This window comes from Folsomia candida, unplaced genomic scaffold (assembly GCF_002217175.1).
Source record: "Folsomia candida strain VU population unplaced genomic scaffold, ASM221717v1 Fcan01_Sc004, whole genome shotgun sequence".
Lineage (NCBI taxonomy): Eukaryota > Metazoa > Arthropoda > Collembola > Entomobryomorpha > Isotomidae > Folsomia > Folsomia candida.
The window spans coordinates 9,468,499-9,490,032 of record NW_019091196.1 but is presented as its reverse complement, the minus strand read 5'-3'; the positions used below and the strand labels follow the sequence as shown (position 1 = coordinate 9,490,032).

Below are 21,534 nucleotides of genomic sequence, written 5' to 3'. Positions count from 1 at the left end.
GTGCTATAATCAAATAGTATGTGTAATTTAGTACCTAATAACGATGAAAAATGGTCGCGTCTCGCGTCGACTATGAAGATTTGAAAATTGAAATACAAACTACTTCCGTTCATTTGTCTCTGAATATTGATTCGAGTGCTATTTATGGCCAATTGGTAAATAGAAAGTTTGCAAGGAAAATCAACTTCTTCTAATCATATCCCATTTTGTTGGACAGTGACGTCTTTATATTTATGTACGTGACATAATAATTATGATATAGCACTAATCAATTAGGGCATTTTTTGCTATTGATTATCTTGGCGAAGAGGGATGTTCACAAAAAAACAATTATGCAAAGGAGGATGACAAATTTTATTCATTGATGTATAATTTTATGATTGACGTTTTAAACATTGATGACATGATAAATAATTTTAATAATCAAATCAGGCAGGAAGTTTCGAAACTTTTTTTCATGCACATTATGTACCTATTGAACTTTGGTTTGGTTAGAAATTTAGAGGTGAAGGTTTCATTATGTTTGAATAATAATTGGAACTGAATAATTCAAGGTGAAATTTTTATTTTTGCAAACATGAACTAAATGGTAAATGGTAGGCTTTAAAATGGTTATAAATGTATAACGATACGTCATATATTTATGTATCAACATCAGATCGTGAGACACGGAACAAGTACAATAAACTACATTTTTTACATAAAATTCGTCGTATGCGAATTCATGCATCAAGAACAAGAACTATTCGATGTTTACTTATGTAGAAAAAGTAGCAACGATTGTTTGCATTCTTTTGCATGCAAACTTTTTAACACAGCTTTAATTTCGTCCCCGACCACTTGTGCAAAGTGGAATTATTTACTAGACTCATTGTACTTTAATTGATAAATTAGGCCATGCTTTTTACTTTTTAGAACATCGTACCATGCATAAAAGAATATTTTATTGACGCTGACAGCTAAAATTAGACCCATACAAACTAAACCAACCAACCAACTCAAATCAAACCACATTATGTTGTCGTTAATCAGTATTGTTCTCTTTTTTTATTCCGTAAATTGATTATACAATCACATTCTCGAGTAAAAAAAGAACATGACTAGAACGATATCACATTACACATCAGTAAACGGTATCAATCAATTTGTGCTGATTTGTCCTGTTCTCCGAAATAAATAAATAACTTTGCAAAATTCTGAAACACGTCCCAATCTTAAAATCTTGGCAAAAAACATCTCTTTATGCAAATTAATTCACTGCCATATTTTGGGTGCTAACCACACTTCGTATGGCACAAAGCAAGCCCAATGTTTTTCCTTTCACTCTCAAATCCCCATAATCTCTCTGCTGCTACAGACTGCAAACAAGGCGAGTGTTTACAGTCCAAAAAAGCACTAACGACAACATTCCTCCACAAAGAAAGATCTCCATTTTTTTAAACTAAAAAATGTCGCTTCAAGACCGTATTGCGGAATTACAGAAAAATTCCCTTAGTTGGAAAGAACGGGTGGAAAAGGTAGGAAAAATTATAAGAAATCAAGATTTTTAAGGTCTACTTATTTTATTTTTTCTTTAAATAAAATTTACTTTCTAGCCACAAGATTCCTCCTCCCCAGCTACGCTTTCAACGGTCAAAACCCTCCTTACAACCTCCCAGGTTTGAATTTTAAAAGTTACAATGGTCACAGTCAGAATAGTTTAAATCGATTCCCAATAAGCAGAGACAATTTGTTGACATATGTAAGGAAAATTGATCTGTATTTATTTAAATCAGCTTTGCAATTTGTTTTTCAGACGACTTGGAAGGCTCGGGTAGGTCAAAAAGATGCACATTTGTTCACCGTGAATGGAAAACTGCAACGAGATAAGATTTCCATACAAGAGTTTAAGTCAGATAAGGATAAACCACCTGTTGTTATCGAACATGAATCGTTCTACCTCCCCCACTCGTACAATCCGAATGATTCTCATTTTAAATCATTCTTTCCAAAAGAAGTACAAGATTCTGAACGGGTTGAAATTGATTTGGATGTTGAAATTCCGATAATCAATCCTCTCCCGGTTTCCAAGACTTACTGCTTTGCCCGACCGAGGAAACCAGTTAAAAAGGTGATAGCGGAAAAACAATCAACGACGACAGTGGTCGCAAAGGCGCTTCAGTCTACCTGCTCGTACAACATTCCGCTTAAAACTCCCCAGATAAAGAAGGAGACGAAAAAATTGTACAAAATTAAGGGCAGGAAGCGACCAATTCCGATTCAAATTGAGATCAAAGTGTCCAACTTGTCTAATCATGACTGTTTTGTGTTAAGAACTGAGGATACTGTGTACTGTTTTTATGGCGAGTATGCCAATTTGTTGGAAAAAACCAAATGTGACGAATTTTTCGTGTATTTTGGGGAGAAAGCGTGTCGCGTTTATTACCAAGGGAGTAATTGGAGGGCATTCCTTAAGGAGTTCCCCCCTGCAGGAGGAGGTGGAGAAGAGGATGAGCTGGATGAAGGGGATCCAGGAGACGAGGGGGATTTACGGTATGAGAATGAGGTACTTATCAAAATGTACGAGTGGGATGGAGCGGGGTGGGTGGGCGCGGAAATGGAGTGGGAGTTGACAGAAGTGAAGGTGACGCTATTATCGATTACTAATTTACTATTTACTGAGGACTATACATATGCAAAATATTTAATCGGACTTAATTTACGTAGGGTCCTCGAATATTTGATTTTGGAACCGAACTTTACTTTTATACAGACCCACTCCAGAAAGCAAACCTACCCGAAGCGACACTTGAAGTCTTTCGATCTGAAAAGTACTTAACCTTCAAAAAAATAAAGAAAAACTTAGAGCCGATCGAATTTCGAACCAAGTTTAACAGTAAAATTGGCAAGAAACCGAAATCATCACGTGGTGGCCGAACCAATCACAGCACATCTATTTCTACCACTTCTGAAATCTCGAGCATTTGGGAAACCCAACTCACACTCGACTCAATCCCCTTTAACAATCTGACCAATATCACTTCAGATGATCCCACAATGGGAAGATCAATCTCAACAAGCACAATCACGCTTACAAAGACTAAAATTACCTTAAATGTCACCACCACTGACTTTGACCTATTGACCTTTTACACTACAGATTGTTACTTGATCCACTGGACATACCGGTTAACTTATACGACCCACCGGTTGGTCAAATCTCAACCCAGCAGTACTACAGAGGGCAGAGAAAGGACATGTTGGTTCTGTTGGTATGGGTCAAAGTGTAATCCGCTGGACAGGGGACGATTGTCAACCTTATTTTCGTTAAAAGGAAATTTTGAGTCCGTTTTTGGCATTACTATAAGTTCTGAAGGGGAAAAGGTAAGTGTGGAGGAAGGGAGTGAACCTGGCATATTTTTAGAGTTAGTGGGAGGGGCAAAGTTTTTTAGAGGAATAAATTCTGATATTTTTGAGCGAAAGATACACGAGGGGGTTAGTTTATACACAGAAGTTGATGAGTTTTATGAAGATGGAGAGTATTTTGACGGTGAATTGGAAAGACTGGTTCCTGACGCACTCCTGGTTAGAAATGTTCACAAACAAATTTACAAAATAACCCTGAAACACTCCTTACTACGTATTTATGAACTTTTAGATTTCAAAATTGTAAAATTAAATAGGAACTTGAACTATTTTATTATCGGGGATTTACGAAATTGTTTAATTTTATCCACAGACTCGTTTGTTGAGAGGAAAAGTATTTTATTTGCATTACAGGAACTAGATTTTGACGATTTTTTCGTAGCTTTCAGTTTGGAAGATTATTTCCAAGAGTATTTTTGTTACACGGGGAGTTATTTGATAAAGTTTTTGAAGGACTTAGATTCTGGGGAGGGCAAGTTGGAGAGAGAGTTTGATTTTAGAATTTTTAAAGATTTTTATCCAATGGGGGAGGTGGGGACGTGCTTAGGGAAAGATATCGTAGAGGTGAGTCACATTAATTATTAAGTTCTAATACATAATCATCATCTAATAATAATATTTTACAGGACAAATTTAAGATGAGCCTTGAAGAATTTGGACAGTTAGCTGGCTGGAGGAAAAAGTTGTTAACCAAAGGCGTATTTTATAAATAAAGACAGATTTTTATTTTAAAGGCATTATATTGGTCAATTTCAACTTATTAGCGAAAATAAGCATCAACCCAGTTGCTACTACCTGGAATTATGACTAATTCGTGCTTTTTTTTTACTTTTGATCATGACTTATACTTTCATATGTTATGGACAATAATTTTTCATACTGTTGACCGTTTACTGTTTGTGTACGCTTTACTCTTAGATAATCTAAATATAGGGCGCCCTATATTTAAGCCCTCTATATATATGCCATAGTGGAGGGACCCTATGGGGTCCCTCCGAGATGAACATTTTTCCAGTTTTCCAAAAACCTTAAAATGTCGAACGAGGTATGGAAAAGTTATTTTATTAAGCATATTACAAACTAACGATACAAATTTCCAGAATTTTTTACAACTTGCAAAAATAAATTTAGCCAACAAGTTTGAATAACACGTTAAATAGACTATCATTGGTCGTGTTATCTTTTTTCATGAAAAATTGTGAATTTAAATTTTTGAAAATTTAGGTCCATCGTGTTGTAGTAAGGAAAAATTGGGTTTTGAAAACTTTTTTGTAATGCTTAAAAGAAGTTTAACATTTAAATTTTGCTGAAATTTCAAAAAATGACAAAATTCAAATTTAGAAAATTTTGCAGAATTTCGCAATTGGAAAAAATGGCAAATGTTTGCATCGCTTTTTACATATTGGTAATCAGCTAGAAATTACAGACAGGTGTATAATTTATAAACTTCATTTCATCATTCCGAAGGCTGTTTATCTTTGTTAAAAACATAGACCCGGGTCTATGGCCCGTATCAAGCAAAAAATGGAATGGTAGAGACCTTGTTTATTACCCCTGAAAATTTCTTTCGAATTAATTAAGGTTTTCGGATTTTACTGGAATTTTTTCAAATGTTTCTTTCATTTCCGATTTCCGACCATACCTTATTTAAACCAATTAATATTGGTTTAAAGATCATTAACCTAACAAGTGGAGTGCATACAAATATATGTATCATATACATATGCCCACCGATATGCACAATGCATATACTGACATATATAGAAGTACTTCTATACATACGTATCTATCTTCAGTAGGCTGTTTGGCCACACAAATCAAATTAAACTGCAATTTTAGTTGGGCTCATGCAATTATTTCTTTAATCTTAAAGTAAAATTTTCGTCTATCTATATAAATTGCATTTGCAAATAAACCTTATACATAAAAGAGACTAATCATCCATCAATAATATTCTTCATTTATACGACCCAGAAGTGAAGTGTTATACTCATTTGCATCGATATTTAATCTAATTAATTTCAGTGTAATTGTGATAAATAATAATAATAAGGAGAAATATTTAGGTTTCATTTTCATGAATGTACGTGACTCAAAGCATGAATTCACTGCTCCAAACAACCATATAAAGCAAACCCCATGCAAAGCCCATTGCAAATGTAGACCAGAATTCATCACCTACCTACAGACATACAGCCATATAAAAAACTACCATTTGCAAGGAAAATTTCTCAGGACAAGCACAAGTCAATAAGATAGTAAACAAATACTGAAATAATACGCATTTTGCACTACCACTACTAAAAAAGCCAAGGTAAGAAAATAATAAATAGCTCTCTCCGCATTTATCCAGTTGATATCTGACAAGTTTATACACATGTTTGACATTCAAACCCAGTTAAAAGTCAAACCTCAGTTATCACTCATTCTCCATGATTTGCACTTATAATCAAACCTCTGCATAATAAATAAATTTTGCTACAATTTGCAAAACTTGCCCATCCTTATCCATATGTACAAGTTCATTTTTGCACGGGCAGAATTTGAGTCACTCACTTCATGAGAAACCCGAGGTGAACCATTCCCTTCCCGTAAAAATGCGTCCTCGCGTCGCATTTCATACAATTTTTTTTATTATTATTAACTCCTCGCTTCTCGTAATTCTGAAGTCGGACACCAAACCATCAATATCAACCTTGTTTTTCATACATGTTAAACAATAGGCCTCTCATGATAAATAGAGAAATTTGGCTACGTGCAGCACGAAAGTTGCATTATGGCCGCTGCTTGTTGCACCACCGACCGATTCATAAGAAAAGAACGGTCGGGTTATGTTTAGCTGGTGGTCATAGAAGATACATCGTTCTGACTCAGAACTTCTGAGTATTTCGACAGGAATTGGGCTATACTCTTGCTGAATTTTCCATTTGCTTACCCGGAACAGTACGGATTTTTAACCACGTCTCCCCCAAATAAGCCACGCCATCCGTCCCTCTTTGTTGTACAACTGACTATATGCATGTAACTTTCTCGGGAAGAACGTAACGGATTTAGTGTAGCTACACTCTGTCAAAATCTATACATTCACAAAAAGTAGAATCCACGGCTATTTAGGTTGCGTTGCTTCACAGTTGTTGGATCAGTTCCGTATTTGACTTGAGGCAGTACAGACCTCATTTTCCTTCATCCTGTAACGCAGTTGGTTGCAACATCTATTAAAAAACAACAACAGAGACGCAGAAAAGTAAATAAGACACAGCTGAATTAAGGTGGGTTTTTAGATAAGGTTGATAATTGAGGGTTATCTTTAAGTTCGAAAAGTAAAGGGATAATGGGAGAGGAAGGAATGTATGAGGTTGTTGACATTTGTATTTTGACGTATATATGTTTGTATACTTCGTCTGTCAAAGTTATATGAAGAGTGTTTGGAAAGTAGTGGGTTGAGGTCTAGCCTCCTGGACCACCTTTTTTGTGGTCCAGAAGGGTAGAATCCTTCCACCCTTGAAAGATTCTATCCTTCTGGACCACTTTTTTATTGCATTTTTGCACGTTTCAGAACATTCTAAGACTTTTCGCAAATTTCTAGGACACACGGTACGCTCTAGGACACACGGGTACGCAAATTTAACCTAACCTGCTCGCTTCGTTCGCTAAAAAAGGTCAGAGTAAGGCAGATGGTGCGCGATGTTGCCTCCCATTGTATCCTCACAATGTTGCCTCACTATGTTGCCTCCCATGTTGCCTCACTGTGTTGCCTCCCATGTTGCCTCACTGTGTTGCCTCCCATGTTGCCTCACTATATTTCCTCTCCATGTTGCCTCCCGTATTTCCTCCCCATGTTGCCTCACAATGTTTCCTAGGACTGCTAGCTAGGACTGCTAGCTAGGACTGCTAGCTAGGATTGCTAGCTAGGACTGCTAGCTAGGATTGCTAGCTAGGATTGCTAGCTAGGATTTCTAGCTAGGACTGCTAGCTAGGATTGCTAGCTAGGACTGCTAGCTAGGATTGCTAGCTAGGACTGCTAGCTAGGATTGCTAGCTAGGACTGCTAGCTAGGATTGCTAGCTAGGACTGCTAGCTAGGATTGCTAGCTAGGACTGCTAGCTAGGATTTCTAACTAGGATAGAAACGCTTCCCGCGTACCTAGTTGATCTAACCTAACCTGCTCGGTTCGCTCGCTTAAATACGAACAATACCCCAATATGGGGCATAATTACGATATTAGTTGACACACTTTTCCCCAATAGTCTAGCAATGCCCAACCAATACGGCAAATTTATTGGGCATTGCTAGATTATTGGGGAAAAGTGTGTCAACTATTATCGTAATTATGCCCCATATTGGGGTATTGTTCGTATTTAAGCGAGCGAACCGAGCAGGTTAGGTTAGATCAACTAGGTACGTGGGAAGCGTTGCTATCCTAGTTAGCAATCCTAGCTAGCAGTCCTAGCTAGCAATCCTAGCTAGCAATCCTAGCTAGCAATCCTAGCTTGCAGTCCTAGCTAGCAATCCTAGCTTGCAGTCCTAGCTAGCAGTCCGAGCTAGCATTCCTAGCTAGCAATCCTAGTTAGCAATCCTAGCTAGCAGTCCTAGCTAGCAATCCTAGCTAGCAATCCTAGCTAGCAATCCTAGCTTGCAGTCCTAGCTAGCAGTCCGAGCTAGCATTCCTAGCTAGCAATCCTAGCTAGCAATCCTAGCTAGCAATCCTAGCTAGCAGTCCTAGTTAGCAATCCTAGCTAGCAGTCCTAGCTAGCAATCCTAGCTAGCAATCCTAGCTAGCAATCCTAGCTTGCAGTCCTAGCTAGCAGTCCTAGCTAGCAGTCCTAGCTAGCAGTCCTAGCTAGCAGTCCTAGGAAACATTGTGAGGCAACATAGGGAGGAAATACGGGAGGCAACATGGTGAGGAAACAATGGGAGGCAACACGGGGAGGAAATATAGTGAGGCAACATGGGAGGCAACATAGTGAGGATACAATGGGAGGCAACATCGCGCACCATCTGCCTTACTCTGACCCTAAAAAAAGAACGATACGGAGGGTAGAATTTCGACGAAAAAAATTTTCGAAAATTTTTCTAAGTTTTTTTTTAGTGAAAAAATAAAAGTTTTAGAATGCTCTGAAACGTGCAAAAAACGCGAAAAAAAGATTGGTCCAGAAGGCTAGAATCATACAAGTAGGGGGTTAATTGAAGGTTTTACTTATTTTCTTCAGGAATTCCGAATTTGTACCGAAATGAATGATAACCGCAGTAATCGCTACACTTCATCGACGTCTTTCCACGTCCCTAAACCGCAACAGTCTCTTTTTCCATTTTTCATAGCCCTTAGAGAACAGGTACAAAAAAATAATTGATTGATTGATTGATATAAGTTTTTATTAACGGTGTCGTACGAGCGTCAGCACAAGTGCTGGTTTTCAGCCCTGGACATCAATTTCAATTTCATGACGCAAGAAATTATGCTAAATGCTACGAGACACGAGTCGTCAAATTGAGATAGTTTGTTATAAAATGAATCAAAATAGGAAGATACATGACTTAGATAAACATATCAAAATCACTAATTATTCTATAACTTTTACCTTAATTAGTGGAATTTGAGGAAGCAACAACAACAGGAGCAGGCTCAAAACATGGCAGATGGAGAGCAGGGAGCCGCGGGGATGTCTTCCTCTGGGGTAGGAGTGGGTGGAGTCACACCCACTCAGAAAACCAGCCAGGACAATAAAGGTGGCTTTCCAAATCCTACTTTGGGGAAAGATGGATACTTCAAATAATTAATTAAGAAGCCTGCTAAAAGTGGTGGGGGTTTATTTTCGAGCTATCTGTCCTCTGACTTTCACCTAGTTCACGATGTGTCGTTTTTTGTGACATTTTTTGAAGCTTTTGGACTATTTCTATTTCTTCGATTGCTAATTTCAGTGATTCTGAAATCGTAAAATATTTGTATGCATGATTTTGCCCTAATCGGCCTTAAAAACTTTCTAAACTGTGAGGAAATTGCGCTTTGCTGGCTATTATAATTTATAATGGGCCTCCTCAGACAGTTCTCAAAAATTTCGCTTGCTTCGCTTGGTTAGAAATTTCGCTTGTGTAAGCGAAGGTGCATCATCACCGTCACTCGAACAACCAATCAGAGCTCGCCATTCTAAGCGAGCGAAAATCTGGGGAAGCGAGGCTCCAGAGTAGAGTTAGTGTCGCTAACTTTTTTGCTCCTCGTCTGCTGCTGTAAATTTTAAAATTCGCGCACAGTCTCACTTTGTCTGTTTATCTCTCTTGACTGTAGCAAATTCTGGGGCGAATTATTAAGCGAAAAGAGTTCAGTCAGAGTTGCTTCGCTAGTTCGCTTAATGGAGCGAAATTTTTAACCAAGCGAATCAAGCGAATTTTTTGAGATGTGTCTGAGGAGCCCCAATATTGAATTTTTGTGTGTGTCTTATTTTACTAACGGAATTTAATTTTAGGGTTTACTTTTGTTTCAGGTTTTTTCAAAATCTTCTAATTAATTTGCGAAATGATCATCTATGACGTTTTTGTAAATATAAGTTCAGAATTTATATTTGTTGGTTGCGAAATTTACTATTATTTTTGCCAAGTTTTCAGTGTTTCAGTTTTTTGGCCAATCATTTCAATAGTGTTCAAATATTGGGGCTCCTCAGTCACATCTCAAAAAATTCGCTTGATTCGCTTGGTTAAAAATTTCGCTGCATTAAGCGAACTAGCGAAGTAAATCTGACTGAACTCTTTTCGCTTAATAATTCGCCCAAAGATTTGCTACAGCAAAGAGAGACAAACAGTTAAGGTGAGACTGTGCGCGAATTTTAAAATTCACAACAGCAGCAGATGAGGAGAGAAAAAGTAAGCGACACTAACTCTACTCGAGAGCCTCGCTTCCCCAGATTTTGGCTCGCTTAGAATGGCGAGCTCTGATTGGTTGTTTGAGTGACGGTGATGATGCACCTTCGCTAACGTAAGCGACATTTCTAACCAAGCGAAGCAAGCGAAATTTTTGAGATCTGTCTGAGGAGGCCCATTATATTATATTTACAAGCTATTTTTAACTTTTGACACGTTTTCAGTTTCGTCAAAAGTTTATTGTTATACAAATACATACGCAATATCCCATAAAGATAAAATATGCAAAAAGAACCCAAGTTCCTGAATTTATAGTATTTCTTCATCGGAACGTACCAATACTACTATTAAATACAAAAAAATAATCTCCTGTAATGCAAATATCGAAATGACCTTATAAGTAAGTAGCGTAATTAATGTTTAACCGCTGTAAACATGTATGTACTAATCAACACTGTTTCGTCAACTCAACAGACTGCAATCAATCTTATAATAGTGAAATACGTATTTATTTTCAACGCAATATAAACGACTGCTATTTTATGTTAAATATATTATTTCCAGTGTTTGTAATATTTTTTATCCATTGAATATTTCCGGGAGTGACGAGTAATTTTATAAAAGTCTGATTGTCTACGTCTTTATATGGAAAAAGTAATAAAAGACTCAAAAATTTATGCATGTGGATTCGTTAATTACTCCATGATTTCTCCAGGTTTGGGATGCTCTAAAAATTTAGATTTGCACAGTTTTAAATTTCCACGTACATATTTTACGTATATAATGCCCACATACGCCAATGCATCGATGGTACGTCTAACTCTGTCGATTCAAAATGGCCCATCGGGTGAATCGCAGACGCCTCTCCAAAGTAGAATTCTGCGATAAAAAATTGTGTAGACTGATTTATTTTACGATGGGTCAAATTACCATTATTATTGTGTCTCCAGTGGCTTGAGGACGATTGTGAGACACGTTATAAATATGTCCCACCATTAAAGTTAGGGATGTTGACGACTGCAAAAATGTTAACTAACCTGGGAGCTCGTCATCAAAAACGGCGTCGCACGATAAGATTTTATTGATCAAAACGAATACCAGGATGATAAACCTTATCATCGTGTAAGACTGTTTTTCCATAATTGTAGATGCAATCAAACTCGTTTTACTGTCTCTTTGTAAGATCAATTTACAAATTATCGCAATATAATAATATTATAGAGTACCATACTGTTTGGTACTTTCAATTTGAACGAGTTTCCAGTTCAAGGTTCTGTAAGTCACTACAACCCGGTCACTAATCGTATGTATGGTTAGATTGGTTCTATAATTATGAATTGTTCATGTTGCCTTGTATTGTATTGTATTAAGTACAAAAGCCATTAAAGCAGTAAATAAGCAGTGATTCTCATTTACTACATACATAACAGTTTTATGTGATGTTATATGAATATAAAATGAGCCATAGTTCATTAAGTTCGTCTCATGTTCGTAATAATTTAACGGGTGAATGTTCAATTACAAATTTTATTTCTCGATTTCGCATCAAATGCCATAAATAAGTTAAGTTCTTAAATCTCAAAAATAAAATGCGCTACAGAAATTCAGTTTTCTCTAAATCTGCACGAGGTTATTCCTCTTCTCAATGAGGGGGGTTCTCGTATTTCTGATAACACCTTTGTCTTCAGCACCCTTAACACCAAAGGCCTTCATCCTTTTAGCGTTTCCACTCTGGATGCCACGATTCTTTATTTGTTCCATGAGTTCCTTCTTCTTTGAGAGGAGCGACTTCTGCTCTCGGTCGCCCGGTTTAACCAGCGATGCTGCCGATAGTTTAGCCGATTTCTTGTGACCATTTCCAAATATGTTGTGAGCGTATGTATTTCTCTGTAAGTTTTCAGGCTGATGTTTAAACTTGTGTTGAGCCATCATCGTTTTTCGAAACTGTTGCATCGTTGCGGGAACTTTGTCAGGTTTCCGGAAATGTTTGGTAGAGAGAGTTTTGTGGTTTTCGATGGCAGAGTCGAATAAGGGTGAGCTCGGAGTATGCTTGCCTGGATAATGAATATTTTTACTACGCGTTGTTAATTATGTATTAGTGAAAGAGATTAATTTTAGCTTACCTGGTTTTTTAGTGGGAACTTTGTTACCAGCTCCGAAGCTTTTTGAACTTGGTTTCTTGGAAGGTTTTGGCTTGAACTCTATAAAAAAGTAATTTTGCTTAAATTTTAATTTTGAAAAAATTATGCAAAATATTTAAGTAATTATGAGCAATTATGGGTCACCAACTTTGTCGAATAAACTCGTCTAATCCAATTTCATTATTTTTCTTAAACTTCATGGGAATCAAGGAGTCGAAAATTGAATTAGAAGGCGTCTTTCCTTTGGGACTATGCTTCCCTTTAGCTTCTTTGCCTTGCATCTTATTTTTCCCGACGCCCTGATGGAACTCGCGATACCGTTCCATGAGAGATTTTTGGTGTTTTGGAGGAGTATGATTGCTGACCTCACGCTCACCATTGATAAGGTCGTTGTGGGCAAGGTCTGAAGGGAGTGATGGCGGTATTCCCCACTTGTTGTAATCTGGGGTTCCTGTGTGAAATACGCAATTTTGCATTCATCTCATTTAGTACGCATTTTAAGAACTGACCTGAACCTGACGGTCCGAAATAGTAAGTTCCATTCATATTATGGTCGGACGTAGGGACACTACCTTCCCACGGGCGTTGGTCAAATCCTAATTTTCTAGTGTCCGCGTCCCAAGGAACCTCGGAATGGTCCTCAAATCGTCTCCTCTGATCTTCCATCCTTTCATTATTCTTATTATTACTGTTGCTCCATGGCCCATTGTTACGGAAGCTAGCAGGAATATTCTTATTATTTGGGGGATATGTTGGTGTAAAGTTTGGTTGCCCTGAAATTGCAATTTGTAACATAAGAGACAGCCCACTTTGGATATTGTTTACAAGTTTCTTACAATTATCGTGAACAGAATATTTGTCGCTGAACCCTCGATTTGACTTTTGGTCATTATGTGACATTATGGATAAATACTCCTGCTCGAATTTCTTTGATGGTTCTTTCACTGATAATTCGGGGGAATTACTGGTCGGAGAATCGGCCAGTGATGGTTTGCTGAGTTGGTCCTTGACGCCACTTTCGCCAGCATTGTTGTCGGGGTCAGAGTTTGCACTCGCAGCAAAAGATTTGTACATTGGGGGCAGTTTTGTCGAGCTCATGCTCATGCTGGTCGCTTTAATTGGGGTGGCTCCAGCAGGTAGGATTAGGGCTAAAGTGATTTATATGTATCAAAATAGGCATTCATACATAATGAAAAAAGAAAATGAATTATGAAAAAACAGCTTCTTACCAACCAAGCCCGAAATAAGTAAATAAATTTTAAATGTATGCCACATCATGAAAGATATAAATTCAGAAATATTCCAAAATGTTGTGACACCCTTGTGTCAATCAGCCCAGGTCAAGATTTATTAGCCACGTCAGCTATTACCATATTGTGTTCAATGAATTGTCCGGAAATAGAGATACAAATATTTATGGGTTGTTGATATTTGTAACAATTGTGCAAATCAAAATATTCCTACATAATAAGCATAAATAGGGATGTCAATTCATGGTAACGAGCACTTGGGCATTTCGATTGATAACATATTGGACATGTTTACAAATAATGAGGCATTTATTGGGTAAAAATTACATAGAATTTTTATTACTGATATTTTTCTCAAGTGAATATATGTACATTATGATAGCATGATTTTAATGATTTGTGTCTTTCTTTAGGATTTGATGCAAGTTTTCCTCGATTTAAATTTACAGTCCCAAAGCACCCAAACATGAAGAAAATAGTGACGATGCCCTTAAATTTTGCTCTTCCCCACCGCTCCCACGTTTTTCTCCCTGATTTGTTTGTACCCCCTCTTGGGTTTGGTCATCGTTTTCCATTTCCCTCTCCAGGGAAAAATTTCCAAGTTCTGACCTCTCGACGAGTCTGAATTCTCTCTGAAATGCACAAGTTTTTCGCAAATCCTCCCAGTTCAGCTCCACCCCAACGTCACATTCGACATTGAAAGACTTTAAACTTCTGGGCGCAGCTTTGACAAAGTGGAATGCGGGGTGATGAATAATGTCGATGATAACTGGGTCTAATCCACTACCACGTGAAACGTCGAGATTGTCTGAGGGCAAAGTGTTGGCTGAGGATAAAGATTAATATTTTTAAATAATTTCTGGCCATTTCACTTATAAAGTACACACACTCACAACTCTTTTGATGTGCCGGCTTCGCCAAAAACATGTTCACATCCTCCAAATTCGGCAACGCTAACGACATGAGTTCCGTATTCGCATTGGTCAACTGTCCCCCGAGAAAGTTTAGCGTAGTAACCGTCCTGGGAATAAATCCCCACCCGATAACGTTACACCCTTCAAACTGAATACTCAGCTCTTTCAGCTTTTCGCAAACGCGGAGAATTTTCAAGTCGACTATGGCCGCTTCCTCATCAAGGGAGACCAGATTGAACCCAAAACTCTCAAGATTGTTGCAACTGGATCTGATCGCATGACAAACGTCATACCAAACATCGATATGGCTCAGCGTGACGATCAGTTTGGTCAAATGTTTCTGTACTCTGAGAATGGGTGAAAGGGAGGGAAGAATTGGGACGTCAGGAAAGTAGGTGAAGCTCTCAATTTTGGGGTAGTTTGCTGGCTCACAAACCCCCGGACAAGGGGCAGGATTGGTTCGTATGACCATTTCTTGCAGCGTGGGTCCAATTACGATGCTGTGAAGGGTGTCACGATTTTTGAGGATGAGGTCACTCAAGGGATGAGAGTCTTCAGGTTCGTAGGAGGGTAGAAAGGCGGAAATGAGTGGAATTCGGATTGCCGTGAGTGGATCACAATCGAACCGAAGACACTCCAGGCGTCCATAAGTAATGAGTTGAAGGAGGTGGAGGAGACGTTTAAAGTCGTGGGGAAGCCCAGTTTCGGTGTGATCTGAGGGTGATGCTGGGATTTGGAAGGTGATTTTCTTGAGGAATGGGAGGCAGAGACTCCCATGAAAGTCAAAGCATACCTGGTCTGAAATTATTCCGGCTTGAAAATATGCAAACTTGAGGGTTTGGTGTTGAATGAAAATGTTTTTGAGACCGAGGGGGGTGAGAGGGGAGCAAAGGGTGAAGGATAGCGTGCAGTCGGAGGCGTATCGCAGCTTGAAAGATGGTTGAGTGAGATTATGCTTGATGACCGCGGTGGTAGCTGGCATTGAGGGTTCTTCGGAGGAAGAGGAGGTGGTGGTGGTGATTTTGATGGGTTGTGGCGATGAGTTAAGTCTCGAGCGGAATAACTCTTCAAGTTCGATGATGTCTTCTTGGTTGGAGGTGGAGGTGTCAGGGTAGGAAAATGGGAGTGGTGGTTCTACTTCAATTTCTTGGTCGGTTGGGTCAATAGAGTCGTCTGTAATAAAGTCGGATTTGGGTAAAAAATTTAGTTGCAAGCGGCTCAAGTTAGCATTGAGTTCCGCGAGTTCGGATTCCATTCCTAATTATGAACTTTGGCCGAATGAATGATTAGTTCAAACTAATTGAAGTAAAATTGGCAAATTTTTATTTGTAAATAATTACAAATTAATTTGGTAACGGTAACTTAGTTTCCTTAGATTTTATGATTTATCTAAAATTATGAAAGTGACGGACGCGTGGTAAGTTCTGCAAGGTGGGGGTTTCTGCAAAGCATGATGAATTTCAAAATTGGTGATATGATGTTGATTTATCTAATATGTAAATTTGCTACCTTGCTGATCGTCCTGTAGATTATGCACACCCTCAATTTGTTTGACAGGAATGAGAAAGTCATTGTAATTCACGTCTCTCTATAGTTTGATGCCACACTGAATTATCAAAATTATATAAATGCTAAAACCTGACCTACACCTACGCCTGAATTATAGTAATTTATGTAATTTTCACCTTTTTCACATAAATATCTTCAGCATCCAGCATGTCAAACTGTAATAAATCCTGTCTTGCTTCCGAATTCACGCCGATTTCCCATATTCTGAATGGATCGAAATCATAGTTGGCTGCATGTATTTTGAAATGTATATAATTATTGCCTGATATGTGAAAAAGGCCAGAGAAAATAATTACCAAATGTTGAAAATATCCAGATTCCACCGAAATATAGAAATGTATGAGTTACCCTCATTTTAAAACTTGAAATAGATATGCACTTATGTATTTACAAGTAGAAGAATGGCTCACATTGTTTATACTTATGCATTTATTTGGCACATTAAAATTTTATTATACATTTCAACTCTATCATAATATTTACTATTTCAAATTGTAATGTACATGATAAAATAGTTAATACACAGTTTCATACATATGGTGGAATGATTTCTGTGAAATTGTATCATCATGTTACAATTATTATTGCTAATTCGTGTACAAAACGTATCCTTTTGAATATACATATTATGTATGTACATATGTAATTTCCATTCTAAAACTTGTAAATTAAAAACGCGTCGACATGCATCACAACAATTTCGCCACGACTCTGGCATGGGTGTGAACTCCGAGTTCTTTTTCCTTCCCTGAAATGAAAATAAGAACTTTTTCGATCATGCTTTCACAAAATATGCTGATTTTCAAGGATAGACTCGCCTTTGAAGATGTAAACCCCATCGTGACCTTGATAAGACATGTATTCGACTTCTTTGATCATTTTATAGCCTAATTTTAAATACACTTTGTAGCTGTAGGCAGACGTCACGTCGGTCTGAAACCATGAACATAGTCATAAAAATTACGAATTTTTCGAAATACTTATAATACTCAGATTTCTAAATAGCGAACCATTGCTATTGTGACTCCAGTAATCGCTTTGGCTGCACGTTCACCTAATAAATTTCAGCAAGAAATTTTTCATATGAAAAAAACCTTAATATTCAAAAATCCCTACTGCTTACCATTGGCCACCAATTCTTTCGCGATCCCTTGACCCCCATACCCATCGGCGACGCTGAGAAATAGACAGGCGTGTATTTTGGAAGAGCTCGGTTGACCCATGGCTGCGTAAATGTCGAGACCTATACCCAGAACAATTCGAATGTGTCTTTCACTGTCGGAAAAAAATCTTCATTTTTTCACCCACCATCCTCAAGATCTTCGAGAAATGTTGCAATCTGAATTTTTATAGGTTCCTTATCCGGATCGAGAAACGTTTTCATCGACCGTGGACCTTCTTTTTCAGGATCTGCGATCAAATTTATAATCGCTCCAACGATTTTGTCATCCTTATTGGAATCCAATGCGACGTATGAGACAGGATCCGAGGTGTCAAGGATGTGGGAGAGGAAGTCGGCAAACCTGCATGGAAATCATCATGACATACAGTTTTGCACTGTTTTTTTTGCACTAGTGAATTTTTTGTTACCATCTCCTAACTTGATCCAATGTGAGACCTAAATAATTATTCAAACTTGATCAGTGAACTACTTTTTCTCTCATAAATACACAAACAGTTGGATGATAAGGACTCACCCAGTGCCAATCCGAACGGTTCATTCACAAAGAAATCATTCACCAAGAAGTCTGCAACCGCGATGTATCTCTCTCTCGTGATAAGTTCATACCGAATCATTTTCCTTCGAATGTAAGAAAAATTGTAGGAATAAGCTTTCTAGATTTTAGCAGAACGGCGTTGCTTGCGTTCTCTGAGGAGTTGCGTTCCTGAGTTGCACTTGTTCTCGTTCTTGTTGCCAAAGAACGACTAACTCGCGAGAAAAAGTTGTGCAGAATGAAACAAAACTCAGTTCTACTTATCTTCACAACATTGGCAACAGTTTATACGCTGCTACTGAAACTCTGTCCAATTTATTCTTCTCCTGTCCCTGTGCGAATAAACTTGCTGCAATCTTTCCATGCACCAAACGGAGGATGGATGCGGAGCTAGGAAAGGGTAATAAATGGATTCGCAAGTTTCACAGAGATCCAGACACTCGATCTATTCCACTTCAGTTGACGCTGCTGTGGGAGGAAAAAGGGTAGTAGCTTGTTGAACGGAGATGAATTTCATATCTATCAGGAGAAGAATGGGTGCATTTGGTTAAGCCAAACTCCAAAAAGCATGTGAGAGATGAGATAACACAGAGATAGAGTTAATGCATTTCACTCTCCGTCTGACTGAAATCTGAATCGTGTACAAAGTTAAAACGCTGTTCTTCTTGCTTCCAATGACAATTTCAGAGATGCACATCCTGATGACGAAAGTCAATCCGATATATTTTGTCTCTGCTGGACATGGAAATATATGCGATGAGGTGGAGCTTAAAAGTGCTAATTTCGCGAGTCTGCTTTCTCACGGACCGCAAATAAATAGCACATCATTTCCCATACAGCATCATTCCAATTTCAATTAGGGGAATGGAATAGTCCGTCTGTCCGTCGCCTGGTTAATGTTTTTTGCACCGAATCAAATAAATTATTGTGGAATTGCCCATCGTTTAAAGGTTTTTAGCAATTTAAATGCACTTCACCAAATGGAAGGAGAGAGAATCCTGTGTGGCAAATGCATACGTGGGCGGAAGCAGAATTCACAAAGTTTTAGTGTCTGATTTTTTTAGGCAGAGTTCTTTTCATGTTCTGTTTCATTCGTTAAAAAACATTGATTCCAGTTTGAAACCTTTCAGTGGGATTGATTCCAAAATTAGTACGTGGGCTTCCTACATGTATTTCCCAGTCACGTCATCCAGATTTTGTCAATTCGATGAGAGAGATTGAAGGTCATGTCCATGAGTAAAGTTGTTATTAAAGTTTAACATGCAATAACGGCAGCATATTTATTAACTAATTTGTCCACTCAGCAGTAAACTTTATGATGTAGTAGTAAGTAGTAAATATGGATGCGGAAGAAGTGTGCTTTACTGACTGACACACTTTTTAACGAGAAATATATATATATGAACTATAACTTATGGTTGATAAACGTGCACAATTGATTGAGCTTATTATTTACTGCCGACGGGTCTCTCTGCCTCTTCTGAAGTAAATGAGACGTTGATTTCCATTTGCTACCCAGGACAGGGGAAAAACGTAAGGGCGAAAGTTGAGAGGTTGCTTCTTACTTACTTGTTTCACTTCCAATGTGAAAAATGAGATCAAAGATTGTATCCCACAAACCGAATAAAACTCACGAACCAGAAAAAATCCACATGGCACAGTTTGCAATCGTTCAATCGTGCCTTTCTTTCTTATTAAATTGGGAAACTGAATGAACCGAGGAGAGAAAGTCGTATGAGGCTTTCTTCCTCCTCACTTTCTCCAGAATTTCCTTCCCCAGAATGCACACTTTCTTCATCCACTACTGTCTTTCACATTCAATACCAGTCAAGCTTACTACGAGACACAGCTCGTCGTTTTATTATTGCACATCCACTCCTACAACACTACAGATACTGCTCTACATCCTATCTTGTAGTAAATGTATGATTCGAACTGCACATAATTCATCTGCTGCTCTAGTTTGCAGAAATCCGAAGACACGCACCACGAAGAGGACAAAGGCGACGTAATTCAGTTTAGTTCAGAATAGTAGAATTAGAAACCGTAATCCTCATGTCATCTCGGTCCTTCTCAACTGTCAATTGTTGTCGGGATCCTTCCTGCTCCAATTTCTTGGTCAATGTCCAATAGTTGTCAAGTTCACGTACGTATCTTCTGTCTCGACCCTTTGGTGACTTTCACTTTCACTTTTCTGACACGCTTCCTGTGACACGTTCACTGCGAATTTAGGAACGTGTCTATTCACAATTCGATCGCAAACATTTCTCCGAAATCACTTTTCTCTAAACGTAAATTCTATTAAGATTGTAATCTTCCGCATTCTTTTCGTACAAGATTCAGCCAAACTTTGAAAAGAAGAATAATTGGAAAGGGGTTAAAAGAACGCTGTCAGCCAAAGAGAAATGTTGACTGAGGGAGTAATCAACTCAAGTGGAATCAGGTGGAATACATACGAGAACGCATAATCGCAAACTTGGCAAAAATGCATTATTTATTCAATTTGGTGTATATACAACATAAGCGAGTAGAAGAGTGTACTCTGTATTTAAATTGGTATACGTAGGTGTTTAGTGTGGAAGGAAGTTTTGTCGGAGTTGTCGAGTTTCATACAATTCGCATCGATTTCCTTCCTACTTTCACTCCGTCCTTTTCATTTCATTTCATTCCAGGAGAACGTGGTGGTGGTGTGTACGGTGACACGTTGCTTAACTCGACGTAATCCATACGCCCAACTTTATCATGGAAGTAAACCTGACTTACATATTCGTGACATAATCAAACCGTAGTAAGTAGTAAATACTTATCTATAAGAGTAGAACAAGAAGCACACGACACGGGACATATTTAAGCCGGGTTGGTGGTAATAGAATGAGATTATTGTGCGAAAAGGGAAGACTTTCTGCATTTATAGTCGGAATTTGGGTCAAGCATCTGCTACTGAATGGTCATGAAATGACGGTGGCTTTATTTCAAATCATATTACACAGCGACAAATTCTCTATGTAAACCGAGCTAACTTTGATGTATTCATGCGAATAAATTGGATAATTATACTATGCATTTGACGTACATATGTATTTGACATGATTTCAATATTAATTTCCAAAATGTAGACGTAATTTCTGAACAGAGACATAAACGGATGTCGAGTACATTTTTTTCGACTGTGGTTTTAGTTAAGCAAACACACACAAAAGCAGATTTGTAAAATATGAAATACATTTAGGAGACAACTTCCTTAGTTGGCTTGGAGAGTAGAGGAAGAGGAAAACCCCGATGTTGATGGGTTGGGAAAACCTCATCTGGATAAGTGTCGGAGATGACTATTACAGTCCCTTACAATTATGAGCAAGCTAACGTTACACGCAAAAATATATTTGCATATAACTTGGCAACACCATGTCATTACATATTTCGAAAATATTATTACTGAAAAAAATAAGGCAAGCAAAATCCCCACTAAATAGAAGGATTTTCTTTCCTGATCCTTCTCTCATATTACACGACGGATGCTCAATACACATATTTAGGTAACCTCTCAACCTCCTCATCCGATTAACAATATGCTCACTCCATCCAGAACTAGACAACTAATCCGACTCAAGCCTACTTTCCCCCGTCAATATCTCACAAGAAGAGCAAGTTGCTGTGAGTATGCTTTCATAATACAAATTACTTCTCAAATC

At 38.1% G+C, this 21,534-nt stretch overlaps 4 protein-coding genes and 3 long non-coding RNA genes across 7 annotated transcripts; 2 read left to right on the top strand and 5 right to left on the bottom strand.

The window, feature by feature from the left end:
• Nucleotides 1-946: 946 nt before the first annotated feature.
• On the top strand, nt 947-4,200 carry LOC110848393 (supervillin). Its single transcript, XM_022095600.2, has 5 exons — nt 947-1,517; nt 1,596-1,658; nt 1,796-2,623; nt 2,707-3,969; nt 4,032-4,200. The coding sequence occupies exons 1-5, from the start codon at nt 1,449-1,451 to the stop codon at nt 4,116-4,118; spliced, it is 2,310 nt and encodes a 769-aa protein (XP_021951292.1). The 5' UTR covers nt 947-1,448; the 3' UTR covers nt 4,119-4,200.
• A 2,081-nt stretch (nt 4,201-6,281) lies between these two features.
• On the top strand, nt 6,282-10,933 carry LOC110848401. Its single transcript, XR_002547738.2, has 4 exons — nt 6,282-6,674; nt 8,615-8,737; nt 8,993-9,131; nt 9,884-10,933. It is a non-coding gene; the product is annotated as an uncharacterized LOC110848401 (long non-coding RNA).
• On the bottom strand, nt 10,806-11,543 carry LOC110848402. Its single transcript, XR_002547740.2, has 3 exons — nt 11,294-11,543; nt 11,052-11,135; nt 10,806-10,983 (listed from the first exon to the last, which is right to left on the bottom strand). It is a non-coding gene; the product is annotated as an uncharacterized LOC110848402 (long non-coding RNA).
• Nucleotides 11,544-11,768: 225 nt separating this feature from the next.
• Nucleotides 11,769-13,523, bottom strand: LOC110849108. The gene is made up of 5 exons (XM_022096483.2): nt 13,234-13,523; nt 12,907-13,170; nt 12,546-12,848; nt 12,380-12,457; nt 11,769-12,310 (listed from the first exon to the last, which is right to left on the bottom strand). The coding sequence occupies exons 1-5, from the start codon at nt 13,499-13,501 to the stop codon at nt 11,871-11,873; spliced, it is 1,353 nt and encodes a 450-aa protein (XP_021952175.2). The 5' UTR covers nt 13,502-13,523; the 3' UTR covers nt 11,769-11,870.
• A 516-nt stretch (nt 13,524-14,039) lies between these two features.
• On the bottom strand, nt 14,040-15,816 carry LOC118435389. The gene is made up of 2 exons (XM_035851398.1): nt 14,541-15,816; nt 14,040-14,473 (listed from the first exon to the last, which is right to left on the bottom strand). Exons 1-2 carry the CDS (start codon nt 15,814-15,816, stop codon nt 14,091-14,093), a joined length of 1,659 nt encoding a protein of 552 aa, XP_035707291.1. The 3' UTR covers nt 14,040-14,090.
• A 45-nt stretch (nt 15,817-15,861) lies between these two features.
• LOC118435190 lies at nt 15,862-16,359 on the bottom strand. Its single transcript, XR_004834589.1, has 3 exons — nt 16,247-16,359; nt 16,071-16,149; nt 15,862-16,002 (listed from the first exon to the last, which is right to left on the bottom strand). It is a non-coding gene; the product is annotated as an uncharacterized LOC118435190 (long non-coding RNA).
• A 182-nt stretch (nt 16,360-16,541) lies between these two features.
• Nucleotides 16,542-19,500, bottom strand: LOC110848741. Its single transcript, XM_022096036.2, has 7 exons — nt 17,828-19,500; nt 17,721-17,748; nt 17,439-17,653; nt 17,254-17,373; nt 17,141-17,184; nt 16,949-17,063; nt 16,542-16,878 (listed from the first exon to the last, which is right to left on the bottom strand). The coding sequence occupies exons 1-7, from the start codon at nt 17,925-17,927 to the stop codon at nt 16,820-16,822; spliced, it is 681 nt and encodes a 226-aa protein (XP_021951728.1). The 5' UTR covers nt 17,928-19,500; the 3' UTR covers nt 16,542-16,819.
• Between the last annotated feature and the right edge of the window lie 2,034 nt (nt 19,501-21,534).

Coding starts and splice junctions, on each gene's coding strand:
- LOC110848393 (XM_022095600.2), top strand. CDS start 1,449: ATGTCGCTTCAAGACCGTATTGCGGAATTACAGAAAAATTCCCTTAGT. Junction 2,624..2,706: donor GGGAGTTGACAGAAGTGAAG/GTGACGCTATTA, acceptor TAATTTACGTAG/GGTCCTCGAATATTTGATTT. Junction 3,970..4,031: donor TAGGGAAAGATATCGTAGAG/GTGAGTCACATT, acceptor AATATTTTACAG/GACAAATTTAAGATGAGCCT.
- LOC110849108 (XM_022096483.2), bottom strand. CDS start 13,501: ATGAGCATGAGCTCGACAAAACTGCCCCCAATGTACAAATCTTTTGCT. Junction 12,849..12,906: donor TTTCGGACCGTCAGGTTCAG/GTCAGTTCTTAA, acceptor TATTTCACACAG/GAACCCCAGATTACAACAAG. Junction 12,458..12,545: donor AGACGAGTTTATTCGACAAA/GTTGGTGACCCA, acceptor ACTTTTTTATAG/AGTTCAAGCCAAAACCTTCC.
- LOC118435389 (XM_035851398.1), bottom strand. CDS start 15,816: ATGGAATCCGAACTCGCGGAACTCAATGCTAACTTGAGCCGCTTGCAA. Junction 14,474..14,540: donor GCCGGCACATCAAAAGAGTT/GTGAGTGTGTGT, acceptor CTTTATCCTCAG/CCAACACTTTGCCCTCAGAC.
- LOC110848741 (XM_022096036.2), bottom strand. CDS start 17,927: ATGATTCGGTATGAACTTATCACGAGAGAGAGATACATCGCGGTTGCA. Junction 17,749..17,827: donor ACCGTTCGGATTGGCACTGG/GTGAGTCCTTAT, acceptor ATAATTATTTAG/GTCTCACATTGGATCAAGTT. Junction 16,879..16,948: donor TGGGGTTTACATCTTCAAAG/GCGAGTCTATCC, acceptor TTTTCATTTCAG/GGAAGGAAAAAGAACTCGGA.